At 35.4% G+C, this 22,370-nt stretch overlaps 1 protein-coding gene across 10 annotated transcripts in view; it reads left to right on the top strand.

Moving 5' to 3' along the window:
* Positions 1-22,370, top strand: part of ANKRD17 (ankyrin repeat domain 17) — a 159,786-nt gene that overhangs the window by 13,511 nt on the left and 123,905 nt on the right. Inside the window, exon 1 of one of the 10 annotated variants that reach the window (XM_082838779.1) lies at positions 50-6,377. The exons of 7 other annotated variants lie outside the window; for them this stretch is intronic. Coding sequence is in view for 2 of the 3 variants with exons in the window: in XM_082838782.1 (XP_082694908.1) it covers positions 18,435-18,488 (54 nt within the window). In the remaining variant the exon portion in view is untranslated. Of the gene's footprint in view, positions 1-49; positions 6,378-12,463; positions 18,489-22,370 lie in introns of those variants that run through there. 2 more of the 10 variants (XM_082838782.1, XM_082838774.1) reach the window with 2 other exon arrangements.

Below are 22,370 nucleotides of genomic sequence, written 5' to 3'. Positions count from 1 at the left end.
TCCTAATTACCTGTGTTTGAGATACTTATTATGATTTCATTAAGCTTTTGATTTATATTTTCTATGGAGATTATTCATTTCATATTAGATTTTCAAATTTATTGGGAGAAACTATAGATAATTTCCTTCTTACATCAGTCTTATAAAATTTGTGCTTTATAGATTTAATTTATATGCATCCTTTTTCCTTTCAATCTTATATGTTGTATTTTTAACTGTTTTTGCCATTGAGTTGTTAGAAGTTCGATCAAGTGCTTTATTTGATCTCTTTATAGTCAAGTAATTTTTTAAGTGGCTTAAGTAATTTAGTGTGTACTTCTTAATTGTGTATAATTTAAACAATTTAATAACAATACAACAAAAATTTTATTGTTTTAAGCACTTAAGTGTACAGTTCAGTAATGTTAAGTGTATTCACATTGTTGTGTAACAGATCTTCAGAACTTTTTCATCTGGTAAAACTGAAATTCTCTACTCATTAGACAGCAACTTTCCATTCTCCTTTCCGCCAACTCCTGGCAGCCAACATTCTACTTTCTGTTTCTATGAATTTGACTACTTTAGATACTTCATATAAGTAGAATCATATAGTACTTGTCTTTTTGTGACTGGCTTATTTCACTTAACATGACGTCCTGAGATTCATACATGTTGTATCATGTAACAGGATTTCCTTCCCTTCTAAGACTGAATATCCCATTGTATGTATATATACCACATTTTGTTTTATCCATATATCCATCGACGGACATTTGGGTTGCTTCCACCTCTTGGCTTATTGTGCCTGTTAATTTTTACACTCAATTCTTGTAATTCGAATTTATACTGGCTTTGGAGGAAGACATGAACTTACTCTTATGTTTCCAAATAGTTAATCAGTTGATTTAGCTATTTCATCATCTATCCTTTCCCACTATTTGAAGTACTACCTTTATTTCATATATTTAGACAATAGAACAATAGACTGGGTTATATCTGCTCAGTATGTATATCTTTATATGTATTGTATTTGTATAACCTTAAGGCCCACGTACTAAAATTAGTTGTTTGTACTAAGCAGTTTCCTGTGCTTTTTGATAAGTAGCTAACATCTGTAGGGTTTTATGGTTAACAAAGTAATGTTCCATATTTTTCATCTTACTTAGTGGTCTTTTGAAAAAAAAAAAAAAATATATATATATATATTTTTACTGCCTGTTAAGCCTGTAAGCAGGGTTAGCTTCTTTCCTTCCTTTCTTCCCTCCCTCTCTTCCAGATTTCTACTAAAGAAGTAAAGGTGCCTTCAGCACCAGCATCTGTACCATGTTCTTATTGATTTGCGATGTCATTAGCCTTAACTAGGCTGCCTTTGGACTTGAACACCTCCATAACACTATTAGGGCAGGATCTACAAACTATGAATGTGTTTTAGTTCTCTTGCATTATCATTCTGGTGTTCTTTAGCTTTGTTTCAATATTTTAAAAATATATTTCAAATAAACCAGGAATAATTTAATACTTATGCAGTTGCTATTCAGGAAATGCCAAAATAGCAGAGCTGCTATATGACCTGAGATAGATGTTTTAATTCTATTGAAGAGATGATACATCTTTTAAACTGAACCTATGCTAAAGTATGTAGCAAAGTTACTAAACTATGACTGATGTTTATTTAATGTTGGTGGAGTCTTAAAGGGAGATTGCATTATTTTTTTTTGTTATTAAATCATGTAGTAAATGTAAATGTAAATTGTGTACTTGTGTAAACAAATTTTTGTTTTGCATAAATGGGGTCATTATAAAAATATTACAAAAATTTCTTTTTAAAATTAATGGTCTTATCATAGACTTTTCCCATATAAATACACTTATCGTTTATCTTATTCTTCTTAATGGCTGTGGAGTGTTCCCTTGTCAGGTATCATTACTTCCCTGGTTTTATTGAGTGTTTTGGCTGTGTCCAGTGTTCTACTACAAACAATACTGCAGTAGACTCTTTTTGATATGTATCTCTGTGTATGTGTGTCTATATTTTGGTAGGATGTATTCCAATGGTGAAAGTGCTAGACCAAGGGTACATGGGTCTCTTCCTGTAACTCCCATTTTGTTATGTGTATGAGCACTGTATTTTTAAAACTACAGTGGTTTTGTAGTGGTTTAGTATGTTTTAGGATGTGCTATGTCAGATGTCAGCTTTCAAGCCCCATTAATATCTATTCTCTGTGGATGTCACTCTGTTAGCTGCTTTACCCATTAAGAGCCAGATAAAATATCACCTCTTCCCTGAAAGTATTCATAACACTTAGAACATTGGGTAATTATAACCTCAATAACTAGTATTTTAATAACTAGTATTTTAATGAGTGCTTACTATATACCAGGCACAGTTCTAATTGCTTTATGTATAGTATCTCATTTAACCCTCACAACTCTAAGAGGTAGATAATAATATTATCCACAGTTTGTAGTTGAAAAAAAATCAGGGAAAAGAATAACTTGCTCAAGGTCACAGTAAATGATGGAAATAAGATATAAACATGGGCAGTCTCACATCAAAGTCTGCTTTTTTTAACTTCTATAGTTCACTGCCTCCCTACTACTCTTTCATGGTCTCCCTAGTAATTGCTCAAGAGATGTTTTGTATAAATTGTAGAACTCACTAGCTTATTTCATGTTGCATTTTGGTCATCTTTACAGATCTGTGTGAATGACATCTTTTTCTAGTTTATGACTTACCCCTGGGTCATTATACATAAGCAGTAATAGTCCTGGTACGTTTAAGAGTCGGTTAGAACACCATATTACAAAACTGCACCCCACACCCTTCAAAAAAAAGACTTTATAGAAGTGTAGTTAATGTTGCTCTGTTCTGTTACATCTTGTTGTTTCCCTAACTCCATCTTGGGAAAAATTCATGTGATTGATCTTGAGATGGATTTCATAGATTGTGAGTGAATCGTATACTATTCTTCCCCTTTTCTGGAACGTCAAGTGAAAATAGATACCTTGTAGGTGACCTCTTTTATAGTAAGTTCTTAAAATGTGAAGTGAGAAGAATGCTGTCTTAGACCCTACTACATCTCTCAATTCATGCTGTCAAGTAAGTGTGATGTGCAAGCTAAAATCTCTCAGAGCCTCACCTAAGAGGGACATCATAATACCTTCTTTTGCTGGGGGTCAGATGAGCTAAGTGTGTGCAAACATTTGTGAACTATAACAGTCTCCGTAAATATTAGTTTTTAAAACTGAAGTTTGAGGAAGAATGGAGAGTGTTGTAAAAATGGGGTTATTGACTAGTAATATGTTTGGTTGTTTTTAAAAAATACAATTTAAAATCTGTAAGTTAGAAAAATCTGACTCTTTTATTTTCTTTCCCGACTCCATTTAATTTGATTATTTTATTGAATTCATAGACTGCCAATGAAACTCTTCAGCTGTAATTGTGCATGTGGGTTAATTTATTTTAGGTGGAGCCAGTGTTAGCATAGGAAGTGGGATTCTGTAATGAAGATTCCACAAATAATAGTTGTGTGGGTTAAATGATCTTTTAGGATTATATCCTGGATTCAATAGATCTTTAGTATTTAAATAGAATATATTCTTAAATTCCCCCAGAATTTAAAGTTTTTTACTACTTAATCATACTGTTAATAAACAGGGACAGATAAGAGTAATGGGAAAGTCAACATCCTTTTCTTACTCTTTTATCTCCTTTTCTGGGAATGATGAGGCAAGCCGTATTTGGTGACTTCTGTGCTGTAGGCTTAGCAGGTGATTCAGTGGTTCTAGATAAAATGGCCAGGTATCAAAGCAAAGATCTGACCATGCTGTTTTCTTAAGTCTCAGAACTTTTTTTTTTAATAAATTTATTTATTTTTGGCTGCATTGGGTCTTCGTTGCTGTGCACGGGTTTTCTCTTGTTGTGGCGAGTGGGGGCTACTCTTCGTTGTGGTGCGCGGGCTTCTCATTGCGGTGGCTTCTCGTTGTGGAGCATGGGCTCTAGGCGCATGGGCTTCAGTATTTGTGGCACGTGGGCTCAGTAGTTGTGGTTCGCAGGCCCTAGAGTGCAGGCTCAGTAATTGTGGCGTGCTGGCTTAGTTGCTCCACGGCATGTGGGATCTTCCCGGACCAGGGCTTGAACCCGTGTCCCCTGCATTGGCAGGCGGATTCTTAATCACTGCGCCACCAGGGAAACCCCTTAAGTCTCAGAACTTTGAAAACATATCCCTAACTTACTTTGTGGATTGTTCTTTCACTTGTACCTTTCCTTCCTTTTTTTTTCTTACTCTACCCAGTATTACCACCTCTCAGTCCAAGATCCACTCCACTATTCGACCCAGTTTGCTGGCTCCAACCCAAACTCTGGTACTGAGTTCTCTTAGCCAGAGCCGTGTTCTGGAATATATTTTAAGTTGTTAATGTGTTTTAGGTATGTGGGAGATGTTTTGATATGTAGAAGTTCTTGCCTACTTTATCCTTATCACCAGATCCTCTTATCTTGTATGCCAAGGCATAAAAAACATGGGCTTGGTATTGCAGCTTTTTGTCTCCATGCACGAGCAACTTCGTTTTGTTTCCCATGGTGCCCAGAAGAATAGCAAGGGGAGCCATTCATTGGCTTAGACAGCCTTGAATGTTAAGATTCATAAATCTTGATCAAATACTAAGGGCTTCTGACCTTACTACTAGAAGCAGAAGTTTCCCTGAAAATCTTAATTGAAGGGTCAGATTCCAGTTTCATTAAACCCCAGGCATGTGAATACTTGGCAATTTCTGTGCCTGACATAAAATTACATTCCATTATAAAATAAACCATTGCCTTTGTATTTGTTTTCCAATATTTCTCCTGGAAAAAAAACATTATATGGAAAAAGTTTAAAATCAAGTTGGGAAACTTTTGCATCCTGCTTTAATACTTTGTGACTTTGGGAAAATTACTGTTTAACCTCATTTTCTTCATCTATGTTGGGACTAATAATTTTTTCTAACAGAGTTTTTCTAAAGAATGGAGATAATCTCTATATCTAGTACACTGTCTTATATGTTGGAGGTATTCATTACTTAGTTTTTTTATATTTAATTGTTAAATGTAATTCTTGAATGAAGTTGTCATTGTTCTTTTCCAGTCAGGAGCAGTTTTCTTTACCTTTTTTTAGGTCATGGATTTTAGTTAGATTCTGATGAAAACTGTGGACCCCTTCTCCCTCATATGTACTTAAATATATACATACAGCATTTTGTAAATTTCAGGAGGCTAGAACTTTTGAGGCATAGGTCTATGAACCGTGAATTATTTACCTTAGGTGACGAGTACTGGATTTCATCTTTCATCCACTGAGGAGTTCAATGACCTTCTGTGCTTTTTATCACCTCTAAAATTAAAAAGTAAACAACCCCTTCCATACCTCTCCTCAAATAATCATATCAAAGCTAAAAGAATTTTTCTTCCAGAAGTTGACACTATATAACCTTTCAGAGAGTTTTCTTTGGATATATAATAGATTAGAACATTTTAAATCACTACCAGTCTTTCCTCCTTTGTTCTTTTTGAAACCATTGGAATCTTGACTCAGAAAAAACTAGTTAAGAGATAATTGGTTTCTATATATGCTTTTCTTTCCCTAGAGGTATGAAGGATGTCTTAGGAAATGATAGGATGCACTTAATAAAGTTTATAGCTATTTCCTCATTCTGTGTTTAACACCAAACTATAAAGCTTTAATTTTATTTCTTCTGGCTTATTTTACAATTTTTGTCTTAACTTTTCTTTTAAATATGGTGCATTGAGTACATTCCTTTAACTTCCTTTCTTCCCAGCATCCCACTTATATGGTTTAAAGATTGAACTAAACCACAGTTTTGAAAAGCAAGGGACAGATGTTATTACACTGGTCAAACTACCTTAAAGAGGAGTAAAAGGACTTCATTAGCTCTGTAGCTTTATATGTGCTCGGATGTGTGTGGGGAAGGAGGGAAGATCCATCTTTAGGCATGGATAAGTCCATATTTGAATAATATCATCAGTACTGGTTTTCTTTCAACATTTTAGTCTCTCTTTTCTTCTGTATTAGTTTTATTTTCAGCCAGGCAAAGATGGCTGCCAGAGGAGAGGGGGGATGGGATATTATTCTAGCCAGACCTGGGTCATGTGGCCACCCCAGTGGTAGCTGGGAAGACTCACCTCCACCCAAATCACATGTAATATTTTCCCCACGGACAAGAGGGATTATATTACTAGAAAAAGGGACCGGGGAGAATGTGTGTTGAACAGTAAAACTACAGTTGACAGTCCACTACAGGTACCATCAGAGGACAAGAAATTATGAAGAAGATAGGAAGTTCATGGGATTGGATTGACAGCAAAATCTCAAAGGAAACTGGAACTCAAGATACCAGAGGTAAGCTCAGGATTTCCTAGGGGAACCTCAGAAAGACTCCAAGCTTGGAGTCAACAAGTACAGAGAACAGTAGTGGGCAATTGGGTAATAATCAAGAATCTTTTAAAGAATTATTTTCCAAAGTGCTGCATTAGTTGGACCTCCTTCCTGCCCTTTCTCCAGTCTTAACAGCCCTGGTGGCAGTCATGCCTGCCCTCAGGCCAGAAGTCTAAGAACTGTTCTCTTTTAAGAAAGTAGATTAGCAATTCAGTAGGACATCTGAGGTGTTGGAACCTGAGAGAGAAGCAGAGGCACTGAAGCATGCCTCTTCAGAGAATAGCAGTTTTGGCGGATCCCAGCAAGTTTAACTTCCTGTCTAGGTACCTTTCTGGGATAACTGCTTAAATAGTACTACCCTCCCATTTAAGGGAGACACCATTTGGGAAAACAAATTCGAACAACCTCAGAGAGAGCCAAAAATAATCTTTTTTATGCCAATATAAACAGACAGACAGTTGAGGAGAATAAAGATGGAAGAGGATTAAGATGAAAGAAAGAACAGCTGACCTCAGATAAAATTCAGAAGAAAACTTCAAAGAAAAAAAGTGTAATATGTATTTTACTAAGATTCAAGAACATGTTGCAATGATTAATCATAGTTTCATTGAAAAAGTGGCAGAGAACCAGGACAGATTTTGAAAATTATGAAGATAAATTTTAATGGATGGGTTAAATAACAATTTAGCATGAATCAAGACTGAGTTGTTGATTTGGAGCCAAAGAGGAGGAACTCTGTGTATGTGAAGCAAAAAAAATAAAAGAAAGAAAAAAAATCTGGAAAAATTGAGAGAAAAAGAGTATGGAAAATACATCACGAAGTTTTCATATCTGTAAATATGAGTTCTAGAAGTAAAGAACAGGAAGGTGGAAAGGAGAAAAATATTGAAAGAAATCATTGAAGAAATATCATGAGCCAGAGAAAGATAATGAATTTCAGATTAAAGGAACCCATCTAGTACCACGCAGGATGAATGGAAAAAGACCTATATCTAGACACATCTGGCAAAATTTCAGAACTCTAAGGATAAAAAGAAAATCCTCAGTTACTGCCAGAGACAGGGAATAAAAAATGGAAAATCAGGGCTTCCCTGGTGGCGCAGTGGTTGAGAGTCCACCTGCCAGTGCAGGGGACACGGGTTCGTGCCCCGGTCCGGGAGGATCCCACATGCCGTGGAGCAGCTGGGCCCGTGAGCCATGGCCGCTGAGCCTGCGCGTCCGGAGCCTGTGCTCTGCAACGGGAGAAGCCACAGCAGTGAGAGGCCCGCGTACCGCAAAAAAAAAAAAAAGGAACATCAAATAACTGAGTTCTTAGCAGCCGTGCTGAACGCTTGAAGATAGTGAAGCAGTATTTTCATCATTTGGGGGAAAATATTGAGCTTAAATTTTTTATAGTTAACCACATTATTTATCATATGAGGACAAGTGTATTTTTATATTTAGAAAAACTATGTACTTTATATGAAAATATTTGAGACACTATAATACAGTGGAAAATATAATCCAAGATAGAGGATATGGTGGTAGGGCAGTGTCGGGGGGAGGAAACTGGTAGCTACAGTGGCAGTCTTGGACCTTCAAAAAGAGCCAAAGCGAGGGCTTCCCTGGTGGCGCAGTGGTTGAGAGTCCACCTGCCGATGCAGTGGACATGGGTTCGTGCCCCGGTCCGGGAAGATCCCCCCGTGAGTCATGGCTGCTGAGCCTGCGCGTCCGGAGCCTGTGCTCCGCAACGGGAGAGGCCACAACAGTGAGAGGCTCACATACCGCAAAAAAAAAAAAAAAAAAGAACCAAAGAGAGCTAGAAGAAAATTCAAGTGCTGCCACTCTTAGAAAACATGGACAATTCTATTTCAACCAGTAATGTCTAAATGATATAAAATTACATTCTCTTCAGTGATTAGTATTTACTTAGTCACATTATAAATGCAGTTAATTAATTTTTAGTTTTTAGAATCAACCTAGAAAATATATAAGATAGACTTGATTATAGTTATGGAATAGTTAAGGAGTATAGTTATAAACCTTTATAATATAAAAATAATATAACCTATAAAATTGCGAGATAGAGGGCAACAAAGGAAGGGTTAGTGCTCATTTCTTCAATGGACAGTCAATAGATAGCACATAAAAATTGGTAAATCAAGAAACAGAAGTAAAATGATGTTAAAGTTAAGCTTGTAACCGCACTGGAAGTCAGTTAACAGCGTTAACAGTGTATTGCCATTTTGTTTCAGGCCAGTAACAAAAAGATTTACTGTTCATCTTGGGCCTTTGTGGCCTTTGAATTTTTTAAAAATCGCACTTTCATGCATCATATTTATAATATTAAAAAGATTGCAGATGTGTTTCATTTATCTACTTAAATAATAATACTTTTATTTATAAAGTGCCATTCCAGGACCACATGGATTTTAGAAATTCTGTGAGGTAGGTAGAAATGGAGGACATACGGAATTAATTCCAAGAAATTGGAAAGTTGCATAGAATACAAATATGAATACTTTTATGTAAGATGCATAATTATTTCTTGACTGGCTTACACTCTTTATTTTGTATGTCAATTCCGGAGTCCTTTCCATGATTCTTTTTTTTTTTTTTTTTTTTAAATTTTATTTATTTATGGCTGTGTTGGGTCTTCGTTTCTGTGCGAGGGCTTTCTCTAGCTGCGGCAAGTGGGGGCCACTCTTCATCACGGTGCGCGGGCCTCTCACTATCGCGGTCTCTCTTGTTGTGGAGCACAGGTTCCAGACGTGCAGGCTCAGTAATTGTGGCTCACGGGCCCAGTTGCTCCATGGCATGTGGGATCTTCCCAGATCAGGGCTCGAACCCATGTCCCCTGCATTGGCAGGCAGATTCTCAACCACTGCGTCACCAGGGAAGCCCTTCCATGATTCTTTTAAAAAAAAAAGTTTGTTAAAAATTTGGATGTATGGGAAAATTCTGAGTCCTTCTTCCCACCAGTGCCTTTAAATAAGATGACATTTTCTCTGACATACTGAAGACTGGGATTAGAAGCCTGGTTTTTCCATAAGAAGAAAGTCATGTGATCAAGGAGAGCTACAGCTACTGGCGGCAGGGTATATCTTCTGGAAAAACTGGAAGAAAAGATGGGAATAGAGATGGCCTTTTTTATCTTTCTAAAGATAGAGCTTATCTTATGTCCCTAGCTGGACAATATTTGTTGAATGAAAGAATTTATTTTGATGCCACTTCAACTTAAAGATAGGTTGGCATCCTGTTCCTACTGTACATAGGTAAAATGTTTTTTGAAAGCCTAATTTTAGGAGTGTTGCATCAGAAACATCTTTTGGGAAGCACATTTCTAATTTTATGTTTTTCATATTTGATTTTAAAAATCATGAAATATTATGCTGTTATATGCATTTAAGTACTGAAAGTGTAAACTGCCAAGACCCTAAGACCTAAGTACACTATCTATAATGATTCTACTTAAATTATACAGTTTTCTAGGCAAGCTGGAATGCTTAAAAAGAAATCAAATTATGCAAATATATACCCTTAAAATAACTTATGAGAAATACTTTAAAAACTAAGCATTTTACTAGAAATTGTGGAATTTGTGTTAGAGAGAGATGGTTTACCTGAGCGTACAAAAATGAATATTAAAGTATAAAATTATATTTGGCAATTCAGTTATGCTTTTAAACATTTTGTAAGCTATTGGTTTTTCAGTGGCTACCCTTTAAAGAATATTAACTGCCTTGACTGAGAGACATTGGCATATGTGTTCTTGAAGAGGATGGGAATTGTCAAGTAATTGTAAATATAGTTGACTCTGTTAAGAAATTGATGAAAGAGCTATTGAAAGATATGAATGTGGGTTAAATTTGGTTTCATAAAACATAGTAGTGATTTCATAAAACATGCTAGTGTTTATCTGTTACACACATAAAAATTGTTATATGTTAACTTCTGTTTTCTTATCTGGTGTTAGTTTTTATTAGATTCGGTAGTAAAACTGAGTATCTGAAATTTGTGGGGGAAGTTGAAAGTAATGGTAGTAACATTGCTTCTAACATAGCTGTGTTGTGAGATATCTTCATGATGACCAAAGAGTCACAGTTACATTGACTGAAATCAGTATTTCTTTATATGTGTATATATATATATATATATATATAAAATATATATGGGGTTTGTGTTGGGATCTCTGGTCAGGATCAGATTAGTGGAAAAGGGACCCCATTTTGCAATTTTTGGCCTAGTTTTTTGAGGATATAGACAATTTAATGTAATACATTTCCTAGGAGATGGAATTATGAGTCTGAAAGAGTACTTGCAATAATTGCTTGCAGGCAAACCATTCCAGATTTGTTATGAATAGACTAGGCTAGAAACAGCAGAGTGGTAATTGGCATCATGAGAAACCAGACTGATTGGAGCTTGCTGCCAGCAACTCTAGGCCATCAAGCAACCAGAGAAGGAGTTGAGATTGCAAGGTTCCTTGGGTAGTTTTTGCATCCTGATTATTTTCCATGCCTTTGATACTGTCTTAAGTGACCTGGAGCTGTTTCTTGTGTCCCCTAGAGCAGGGGTCCCCAATTCCCGGGCTGTTAAGAACGCAGGCCGCACAGCAGGAGGTCAGTGGCGATGAAGCGGAGCTTCATCTGCCACTTCCCTTCACTCCCCATGGCTGGCATTACCGCCTGAACCATCCCCCCGCTCACCGCCAGGTCCTCGGAAAAATAGTCTTCCACGAAACCGGTCGCTGGTTCCAAAAAGATTGGGGACCGCTGCCCTAGAGTAGGACAGTCGTCCTTCCAGAAGGGTGGTAGAAATTGGTAAACTCAAAAAAATTGGCTTTGGACTTGTCTCTTGTTGTAATTTGCATTTTTATCCCCAGGCTCTCTACTCTCCCCACCACTGTGCTTGTGGGGTTGGGGTAGGGAGGTAGGCTGTGTGTGTGTGTGTGTGTGTGTGTGTGTGTGTGTGTGTGTGTGTGTGTGTGTGTGTGTGTGTGTGTGGTGTATTTATTTTTGTTGGTAGATACTTGTTGCTTTGCAACAGAAGAAATTGAGAGCACTGTACTATCAGTAGATTTAGCCTATTTGAAACAAAACCAAAAAATGTTGAAGGAAGTTATTCCTATTATATATGTACTTGTTTATTTTTATTTGAAATGTTGTACAGACAAATTTGGGAGGTGAATGTTCTCCAAAAACAACAAAAATCTTGTCAATTTTGTATACATAGAACCTATTGTGAAATACTAGGAAAAGAATGAATTCATGGTGTGACCTAGCATCGGTAGAGACAACAAGTGCAAGTGTCCAGCAGGCACAACTGTAATTGCAGATGTGAAAGGAGGGAAAGCTGTTTTGTTTCTTACTTTGCTTAGTCTGTTACTTATATTTGGACAAGACTGTGGTTGTATTTAATTCTATACATGGGACACATCTGGATGAAATATTTGTTTAAATATAATAATACTTTCTGTACTGTTCTGAATGGAGTTTTGAGTTTTATTTATTAGTTAGATTAAAGAAAAATGGAAAGGGACTATATATCAGAGAAGATGAAAAAATCATTGACGATTTTGATTTTAGACTTTGTTGAAAATCAGAATCAAGTTTTTCTAGATTATAGACTCTTGAAGGTGCAGTAACTATTTGTCATTCTATATCCATTGTGTAGTATAAAGCCTATCACCTAGTAAGCACTCAGTAAATATTTGTATAAATGAATGATCAAAATAGTAATGATCTTTCAAAAGAAAGTTTACTAGGGCCTTTTTATAGCATTAGCCTTGAGAAAAATTTTATTTAAGCAATAAATATCCTTCCTCACATTTAGAATATACTAATGGATGGCCTTTTCATGATTTATATATTAGGTTATAATTTTATATATTCTTACTTAATCCTTTGTTAACTAAGCCTTTTAGGTGTTCCTCACACATCTAGAAGCCTGTCCAACTATTAACATTTATTTTGGAGGTTCTGGTGAAGTTTTAATCATTCTTATTTTTAAACATTATCATCAAAATTTGACCTGGGGGCTTCCCTGGTGGCGCAGTGGTTGAGAGTCTGCCTGCCAATGAAGGGGACGCAGGTTCGTGCCCCGGTCCGGGAAGATCCCACATGCCGCGGAGCGGCCGTGCCCGTGAGCCATGGCCGCTGGGCCTGCGTGTCCAGAGCCTGTGCTCCGCGACGGGAGAGGCCACAACAGTGAGAGGCCCGCGTACCGCAAAAAGAAAAAAAAAAAATTTGACCTGGGATACATGTCAAGAAACTGTGATAGAAGCTGTTTAGTGCTCTTTGTGTTAATAAAAACCTATCTTCTTCATCTTAGTTTGCGTTCGATTTTTTTTCCAAGAATGATGGAAGGATTACTTTAGAAATTTATGCTTTAGAAATGAATAGTTTGAAATAAATGTGGAAGGCAAACAAATGAATACCCAACAGTATTTTATTAATTTAGTTTAGTAAGAACATTCCCAAAGAATTCTGGATCTTTATGATACTGAATTCCGGCAGAAACTTCACAACTTAAAGAGTCCATTAAACCTGGGTGGAATTTGTATTTAACTGAAGTAGATTTTTTAAAAGTGTCATTTGATTCACCATTCTTCTCTGTTCTCCAAGTATGTACATATGGACAGAATCTGCATTGTGGCTCCTTATTTTGTTTTTTGGGTTTTTTTTGTGATAAATAAATTCTTAATCTGTCAGGGAATTAATGTATTTTTTTTGTTAAGGGAACAGAAGTTAGATGAGAGGAGATGTAATTTTCATTTGGATTTCCTTAAAAAGTGGAAATGATGACGGGATAAGGATAAATCTAGAATCATGTTTTAAAACATGCTTATTTCTGATCTGGGTTTCACTTAATAGACTTTGTATCATTAATACTTACTATTTGTAGGGAAGCAGGCAGTCTCATTCACTGTCAGAGTGTAAATTCAACCTTAGAGGGCAATTTGGTAACATAAAGTTTTAAATAAAGTTTTAAATACATGTACCCATCAAGAAATTTACAGTACAGTTATATTCAGGTATGTGCAGAGTATGTGTGCCCCTTTTTTGGGCATGTTCATTGCTGTATTGTGAAATGTTGAAGCAATACAAATGCCCACCAAAAGGGAACTGATTAAATAAATTATAGTACAGTTTTTTAGTGAAAATTTGAGCAACTATCACAATCAAAGAGAGAGATACATATACTAATCTGAAACAGTTATGGAGTATTACATTTTTAAAATGGAGATGAAGAAAAGTATGTACAGTATGCTTCCATTTGTATAAAAAATAATCTACACTAAGATAAGCTTTATATATGTAGGTTATTTCTGGAAGAATACACTAGTTGTGCTTTTAGGAGTTGGTGAGAGATAGGTTTACTTTTCCCTATGTTCTCTTTTATATAGGAATGTTTTCCATGTACGTGTATTACTTTGCAGATAACAAACCATAGTTTTTTTTAAAAAAGAAAGTAATCTGTGGTGGTAATGAAAAGAATATTACTGTGCTACATTAGACATATATCGAGGGCTTCCCTAGTGGCGCAGTGGTTAAGAATCCGCCTGCCAATGCAGGGGACATGGGTTCGAGCCCTGGTCCGGGAAGATCCCACATGCCATGGAGCAACTAAGCCCGTGCACCGCAACTACTGAGTCTGCACTCTAGAGCCCGTGAGCCACAACTACTGAAGCCCACGTGCCTAGAGCCTGTGCCCATGCACCTCAACGAAGACCCAACGCAGCCAAAACTAAAAAAAATAAAATAAATAAGTTAAAAAAAAAAGACATATATCGAGAACCCCCAGTCATATTGTGGCATGATTTGGTTTAGGAGAAATATAAGGTAAATTCATGGTGATAGAGTTATTTTAATAATGTATATAGGGTATCAGAAATTTGACCATATTTTGTTATCCTTTTAATTTAAATTCTGTTTAACTCTTTAATGTATGTATGTCACTTATGCTTGGTCCAGGCTATTTTACACTTCTGCTGAAATATAACTTACAGAGTAGAAAAGAGAAAAATAGAGATGTTATAAAGTAATGACTACATTTCACACATTTTGAGAGGTGAAGTTGGTTCAGATTTTGTTTTCCTAGTAGTTTGTTTTTATGTAGGCGGGTGAAATAATTATATTTATGCTGCAACCAATTATTTGTCCTTGTTTTGTTTGAAAATGTGGATTTTGATAAGTCTCGCCCTTCCCTAAATAGAAAAAAATATTTGATGGGAGCAGAACTTCTTTACAAGGAATATTTGATTGAAAAAAAAATGTTTTATGTGGAGGAACAAACATCAACAAAATGTTAAACCATACAAAATAGGGTTGCTTGCTTGTCAACATATTTCTGTGTGTGTGTGTGTGTGTGTGTGTGTGTGTGTGTGTGTGTGTGTTTGGTTTCTTTGCTCCTCGTTCAAAGAAATCAGTGCTGGTCCTAAATAAAATTGTAACTTTCAGAAGATTCCTTTATGCAGTCTTGGTATTTATTAAGCTTCTTCTGTCCTTTTCCCCCACTTTTTATGGGAGGCTTTTCTCTTCACTTTGGACGTTTGAATCTTCTTATTGTAGTAAGTATTTTCCTTTATGATTTAAGTCACTTACATCTGTTAGTTTGTATTTGTTTGCATAACTGTAAGTAGGTTAACTATCATTTATGCTTTAATGCTTTTGCCATAGGTGAAAATTAAAGATTTTGAAATACATTTTAGGCAAATGGGAAAACAGGTTTTTTTGCCTACAAATTGAGGTTGAACTAGAAGGAAAGTGGCTTACTATTAGGATGTAGGGTCTTATAGCAGATGTATATGAATCTCCTTTCACACACCCTTTTGCCCAAAGTATCCTATGCTGTGGCATAGGTCCTCATATTAACAAAAGAACCAGAAAATAAAATTAAGAATAAATAATTACTTTGCTATATAACAAAGAATTACAGGGACTTCCCTAGTGGCGCAGTGGTTAAGAATCCGCCTGCCAGTGCAGGGGATACGGGTTCAATCCCTGGTCTGTGAAGATCCCACGTGCTGTGGAGCAGCGAAGCCCGTGCGCCACAACTACTGAGCCTGTGCTCTAGAGCCCGCGAGCCACAACTACTGAGTCTGCGTGCCACAACTACTGAAGCCCGTGTGCCTAGAGCCCGTGCTCCTCCACAAGAGAAGCCACGGCAATGAGAAGCCCACCCACCACAATGAAGAGTAGCCCCCATCACTGCAACTAGAGAAAGCCCGCGCTCAACAACGAAAACCCAATGCAGCCAAAAATAAATAAATAAATATATTAAAAAAAAAAGAATTACAGAAATTCTCAAATATAGATTCTGTTTATATTCAACATTTCTAATATCTTATTTCAGTGACCTAAAGATAATAGTCACAGAACACATGTTCTTGTCATCAGAAATAATTCCTAGTGGTAGCAATAATTTAAAAGGGATTAGGATACAAATCTGGATATCAGATGATTCCTTTATTCATGCATTTGTTATTTATTCAACAAATACTTAAGTCCTTGCTCTATGCCAGAGACTGTGCTGGCCCTGGGTATACCTTGGCAAACAGAGCATTGCCTGCTTTCATCAAGCTTGTGATCCGTAAGGGAGAGACATGATAAATGATATATAAATATCTGTAATTCTGTAAGAAAGCCATAATCACATCTTTATTACTAAAAACTTAACAGTATATGTCAGAAAACATAAGGGAAGTACCGTATAATCCTAGAACAGGAGGGAAGGAGACAGTGAATGGTTTGATTGACTTGAATCTTAGGGGGCCCGATTTCTTGTCAAAGTTGGAAAGCCTGTTCTTGGCTTATGGGAAATAAGAATGTATGAACATATGAGTTCCTTGAATTCAAATCTACCATTACTTGCTTCTGTTGGAAGAAGGTTTGAGAAACAGAAACTTCGTTGATGACTTCTCCTAATCTAAGGATGAAGCAGTTTATTTGAAGTATGGAACGGATTGAGCTGGAAGGAGGAAAATAGTAAGATCAGTTTTCTGGTTCTTCATAAGCTGTGTCTTAACAATGGACATTATTTTGTTTGAGAACCTCCAAATACCAGACACACTTATATATAAATGAAAGCTCTGTATATGGTCTGAGGGAAAACATTTTTAATATCATTTGTTTTCCATTAATTTCACACATCCTTTGAAGTCAGACCCTTCTGGGTTTGAATCTCAACTCTGCTATATAACTATGTACTGTCTGTGGCTTGATTTTCTCATCCGTAAAATGAGGGTCATATCATCTGGAGGAAGTATAGTAGATGGTTCAGAGGACCGACTCTGGAGTCAAGTGCCTGGGTCCATATCTTAGCTTCTTAACTTAATTAGCTTAGTTGCGAGTAAGTTGGGGAAGTTGCTTAACTTCTGTGTACCTCAGTTTCCAGAATGGAGATAATAGTAGCTACCTTTCTTTTAGGATTATTGTGAAATTTAATGAGTTAATATATACAAGGCACTTAAAGTGGTGTATCACATATAGTAAGCACAAGGTAATTATTAATGTTATTATTTTGAATTATTATCACCTAGGGTATTGTGAGGGTTAAATAACATGTTTATTTGAAAAACAATGACTTGTATATTGCCTGACACAGTGAGGATGTCTCCTAAATATCAGAAACTGAGTAGTAGATACTTTTTCTCATTTAATCTTATCATAGCCTGTTTAGAAGAAATTTTATCTGTTTTGTTGACTGTACCCAGGACAGTTTCTGATATACAATAGAAAATCCATTGTTGAGTGAATGTTATCCCTTTTTACAGATAAATAAACTAAGGCCCAAGAGAATTACAAAATCTTTCTACTAAAACATGGCATCACTTTGAGGAGACATTACTGGAAAGGCCATTCATATCATCACTGAGATTTGACCATATGTGAATGGTCTTTCCTGTCGTTTTCCTTTCCTTTAAAAAATTCACTTTCTCTAGTTAGGTTAGGAAAATTTAGACTAGAAGAACTGTTCACCTTAGAGTTATAATTAGATTGGTTAACCTAACTGAGGGATCACTTCAAGTTCAGTTTGTATGGCACTCTCACAAGTACAGGGTTATTTTGTTAATACTGCAGAGCACAAAACATTGTTCCTCTCCCATTGCATTTTGTATATTATGTATTATATAAGGAAGAAATTTGACAAAGTAAAAAATTTTACTAAAGTGAGGGTCAATTACAGTGATAAATATAAAATTAGCTCTACTGTTACTCACCCGCTTTATTTGCTATTAAATGATCCAGAAACAGTGTTTCTGAATTTCATTCATCTGAAATATTTTAGTGTCTTGTAGTATTTATGATAAGGTGGAGGGGAGGCCATTTCTTTGGTTAGTAAATGAGGTTAAAGACATTCCTAGAAAATGCATATAACCGTGATGTGTTATGGTTTGCTTCAGTGATTGTAAATCTGTTGAATGTTAATCTCATTTCTCTTAGATATTTCCAAACAGATTAGTTTATAGAAAACCAGTTTACCATTAAAAAACTACATTAAATTATTACTTTCGGCACCCTCAAGTCAGCACCTGTAATATATGTGTTACATAATACATATGGCTGATGTAACAAATTCCTGATTTGGTATTACCTTGCATCCTTCTTTGCATATTTAATACAGCCATTAATCTTACTACAAGGCTTTACTAAGGATAAATTGCTACGTAACCCACTTCAACCTCTTTTGTTCAACCAGGAAGCCAGACGTGTTTAAATAGGTTTTTAAAAAATGTTATTATTTCTTTTTTGAAATTTTAGAGTTTTAAAATTTGAAATGGTAAAATAAGAGACTTTATTTTGCCTGTTGAAATTACTTGACAGAAGTTTGCTTTGGAATAGAGCTTCTGTATCTTTAAAAAATACACAGTGAGTCACCCCCTGCTCTTTTGGTAGATGCCTGGCTAGTGAACAGCTAAGCTGCTTTAGGCATGTAATAGAACATTCCATTTCCTGTTCCCTTGCTGACACAGAGGAGTGTTCCTGCTGGCAATGATCTAATCATAGTGCAGTAAGAAACATGGCAGTTTGATAAAACATGGTGGAGACAGCGGCTGAAATGGAAGCATATGTTCTAGAAGACATTCTTGAGGTAGGGCTAGGTTTGTAAATGAAATGAAAGTTGAAATCTGAACAAAGAAATCTTATCTGCCGGAATTATTTTACAGATGAATAGATTAGAGGAGAGAGCAAAGAGAGGCAGAGCATAAAAGCAAGATACGGTCAGACCTTATTCTGTGTTAGAATGTGCCAATCTAGTTCACATGATTACTAAAACCTTATTTTGTTTAAACCTAATGTTTTGTAAATTGTAGATATATGTTTGATAGGGGAAAAAAGAAAAAGAAAGGAAGGGCCTCGGACTTAATAAAAAGCCTTGTGCTGGTGGTGACCTTTAGATTAACTCATTAGAAGGTGGGGTCTGCAAAGCAGCTTTGAGTAGGTTTAGTATCATATGTCTTAGAATTCATTTACATATCTAAGCCCAAAACTCTGCTTGCAGTTAACTATTAAAAACAGCTGGTTATTTTAGTTTCTAGGGTAAAATTAAGCATATATATTAATCTAATTGCTTAATTTAGCTGGTACATTCTGCTTCTAGGTTTTTCATGTGACTTCATTATAAAATAAATTATTAAATTAAAAATTAAAAGACTGTAAAATTTAACTAATGCTTGAGAGCTCACAAAAATCTGCATTTTGAGTCATGAGAATTTTAAATTATGTTTTCTTTTTTTTCTTGTTTGTGTCAGTGTTATAGAACCTATTTGCGTATAAATCAGTTCAAGAAAATACATGTCAAAGTGAAACTATAATTGGTTTTGGCCTTGGATGTAATATACCATCAAATATTTGTATTTATAGATATATAGATATTTAAATCCCATTTTCTTATTTTGGGGGTTGTAGGGTTCCCCCCCATTAAAAAAAAACTGTCTAATTTTCATGATGGTGAGTGGTATTCCTAATACTTAGACTGTTAAGATAATTCGTTAAATATTTTACTATCTTCAGGAAGAGAATTTGTTAGGGGGAGAGGGCTTGGGAGAATAAGCTGCAAAGGGAAGCTAGGCGGGGTTAACAAGAGAAAAAAGCCTATGCGCATTATAAAGTGCTGCATGATCAATGAGCATTTTCTGGAGTCCCTCAGTGTATGCTTGGAGCTGACATTGCAGCAAGTCTCATGGTTGTTCTGCAGAATGAAAACTGATTCCATTGTATTATCTAGCTCCTTGCAGACACCTGCCAACATACTCTTTACCCCTCTCCTAAGAGCTATTGTCTGAGTTGAATTCTCTGGTTAATTTCCATTCTTTTCATTTCTTTTTCTTTTTTATATTTTGATAGAATTAGTGAGTCTCCTTAGAAGTGGTATGGTGTATCTTATAAATAGTGATATATACTTTCATCAAGGCACTTCAATAATTAGCAGTGGTCACATGACTATTAGTGGTTCAGATTAAACAAGTCTAATTATAAAGTTCTAGTGGGACATATTTATTTGCTTTTTAAAAATTTTGCTTTGGATTTTAAAAGAAGCGTACCTTATAGATTTCAGTAAATTTATATATTTTCTTTGGTCATTTAAAATTTCAGCATATGACAGATTTTAGAAGTCTTACTTATTTTCTGGGAAAACCCACTTGGGCATAGTTTTATGCCTTAAGTATAGGTTTTTTCTAATACTATCTTAAAAATTGGCTTTTCATTATTCCCACTAAACACAGAAGTGTTTAATGTCATGTTAAGATTTTATGTTGCCTAATTTGTTCATAGTCACTAGTTAGTTACAGAGGTTATTTTACCTCTGTAATTTTTATTGTTCTAGTTTTCAGTTTCTCTTAATTTGGTTCCTATACACCTGTCGCATTAAACCATACTAAGTGAGTTTTCTCTTTATTTAATATTATTTTATTTAACTGACTATTTGTCAGTTACTGGCAGACTAGAAGTGAAAATTTTCCAACTAGTAATAAAATATTCTTTTCCAAAATTAAAAGTGCTCATAATGACCTAATGCTAAAAATAAAAGTTTAAAAAGAATAGACTTGCTAACTCTGAAGCTAAATATACCATATTCTAAAGTACCTCATATTGCAAGTGGATAGATATATTTTATACAGTGAACTTTCTAGAAAAAAATTTTTAATGGGTTAGCTCCTTGTGTAAATATCTAATAATGAAGTTCATCTATATGTCACATTGACAATTTTATTATTGTATCTAATATTGAGCCAAACAAACTTCTAATATGTGAAGTTTGTCACCATAATTTTCATCTTTATGACTGTTTATTGAGCATCTGGAATTTTATATAGATTTTTGATTATTTACATTAAACATTGAATTCCTGCTATTTTTTTCTTCTTTGAATGTAACTTGGTCTTTTGAATCTTACATTTTTAAAAGGTGCTTTTATTTAAGTTTTAATAAAAGGCAAACAAAATCATTATCAGTGAATTAGTGCAGATTAATTCTCATAATGCTGTGGTTTACCTTTTAAATTGTGATTGTTTATTATATATACCCCTGTGTATTTAACCTCAATTTTTAGATGATCATCAAAATCTTGAGTAAAATACTGTAAGTTTCTAAAACTTATAGTAAAACTGGAAAAGCTTGATTTCAACTTATATCATTGCTTCTCAGCTCTCCAAGATAATGGATTTAATAGAATAACTTGTTTGTTTTAATTATGCAAATAATCCAGTCAGTAATTTTCTTCTCCAAACCAAAGTAGTCAAAGTGTTTCTGTTCCTTTTGCCCACCTTAACTAATACTCAGGAAAATAGCCAAATACAGATGATGGAAAAGGGCTGGGAGCCTACGTAAATATCTCTTTTTTTGTATTGCTTATGTTATTTTTGCTGATTATAACTTTAGAATTTTGATGTTCTTCCTCTAAGTCATATATAATAATGAATCTTAGTACTCAGAAAGATCAGTAAGAAGAAAAAGTCCTCCAAACTTTTTTTGGAAGGGTATATTCCAAATTTGTGTGACCAAGTGCTATGTATATAAACCTTAAGTTTATACATAAGCTTTTTAAATATGAAAACATAAAACATATGAAAGTTCATTTCAGAAACTTGATTACTATATATTCTGGTTTCATTGTTTCTATTTGAACCATGTTTAGTGGTTTTTCTATAAGAATTGCTTTAGAAATGAGAAATTTTCACAAATCTTTTAATTTTAATCAAATTCAAAATACTTTCTTCAGGTTATAGCATTTGATGTATTTTTCCTTTAAAAAAGTAGCAAGTTTTTGAAAATAAAAATATTTACAGGGCTTCCCTGGTGGCGCAGTGGTTGAGAGTCCGCCTGCCTATGCAGGGGACATGGGTTCGTGCCCTGGTCCGGGAGGATCCCACATGCCGCGGAGCAGCTGGGCCCATGAGCCATGGCCGCTGAGCCTGCGCGTCCGGAGCCTGTGCTCCGCAACGGGAGAGGCCGCAACAGTGAGAGGCCCGTGTACCCCCCCCCCAAAAAAATATTTACAGTGTTAAGTATAATAACTCTCATGCCCAATCTTGTTCCTTTGTCAGCTAGAGCCAGTTTCTAGCTTCATCTGTACTTGATTTGACAGGTTGTAATGCATAATCTAAAAGCCTTAAATCTCTATCGTTGTTCCTTAGAGATTCAGTGGTTGAGGATTTGGCTGAACTGTTTAGGGTGTAACTAAATTAAGGGGCAGATTTAAACATATTAAGTAGGTTTATTATGGAACCATTTCTTTCTCTGTATTTATCTTGACATCAGAGGATTTTTAATAAAATAAGCTTGAAAGAGTCACAGGGACACTATTGTTTCCTTTTGATTTGTCACCATTATGGACTAGTGGTAAATAGTGTATTTTCGTCTAAACAGGGGAAGTCCATTTGCTATTTATCATAAAAATTATTTTTAGTAATGATATAAAATCTCTGTGAAGTAGACTCTTTTGACAGTTACTTCCTATATTTCTTTTTAG

This window comes from Leucopleurus acutus (genome assembly GCF_964270905.1).
Source record: "Leucopleurus acutus genome assembly, chromosome: 4".
In the NCBI taxonomy this organism is placed as follows: domain Eukaryota; kingdom Metazoa; phylum Chordata; class Mammalia; order Artiodactyla; family Delphinidae; genus Leucopleurus; species Leucopleurus acutus.
Note: the sequence above shows the minus strand (reverse complement) of the source record. Positions and strands in the feature narration are given on the sequence as shown.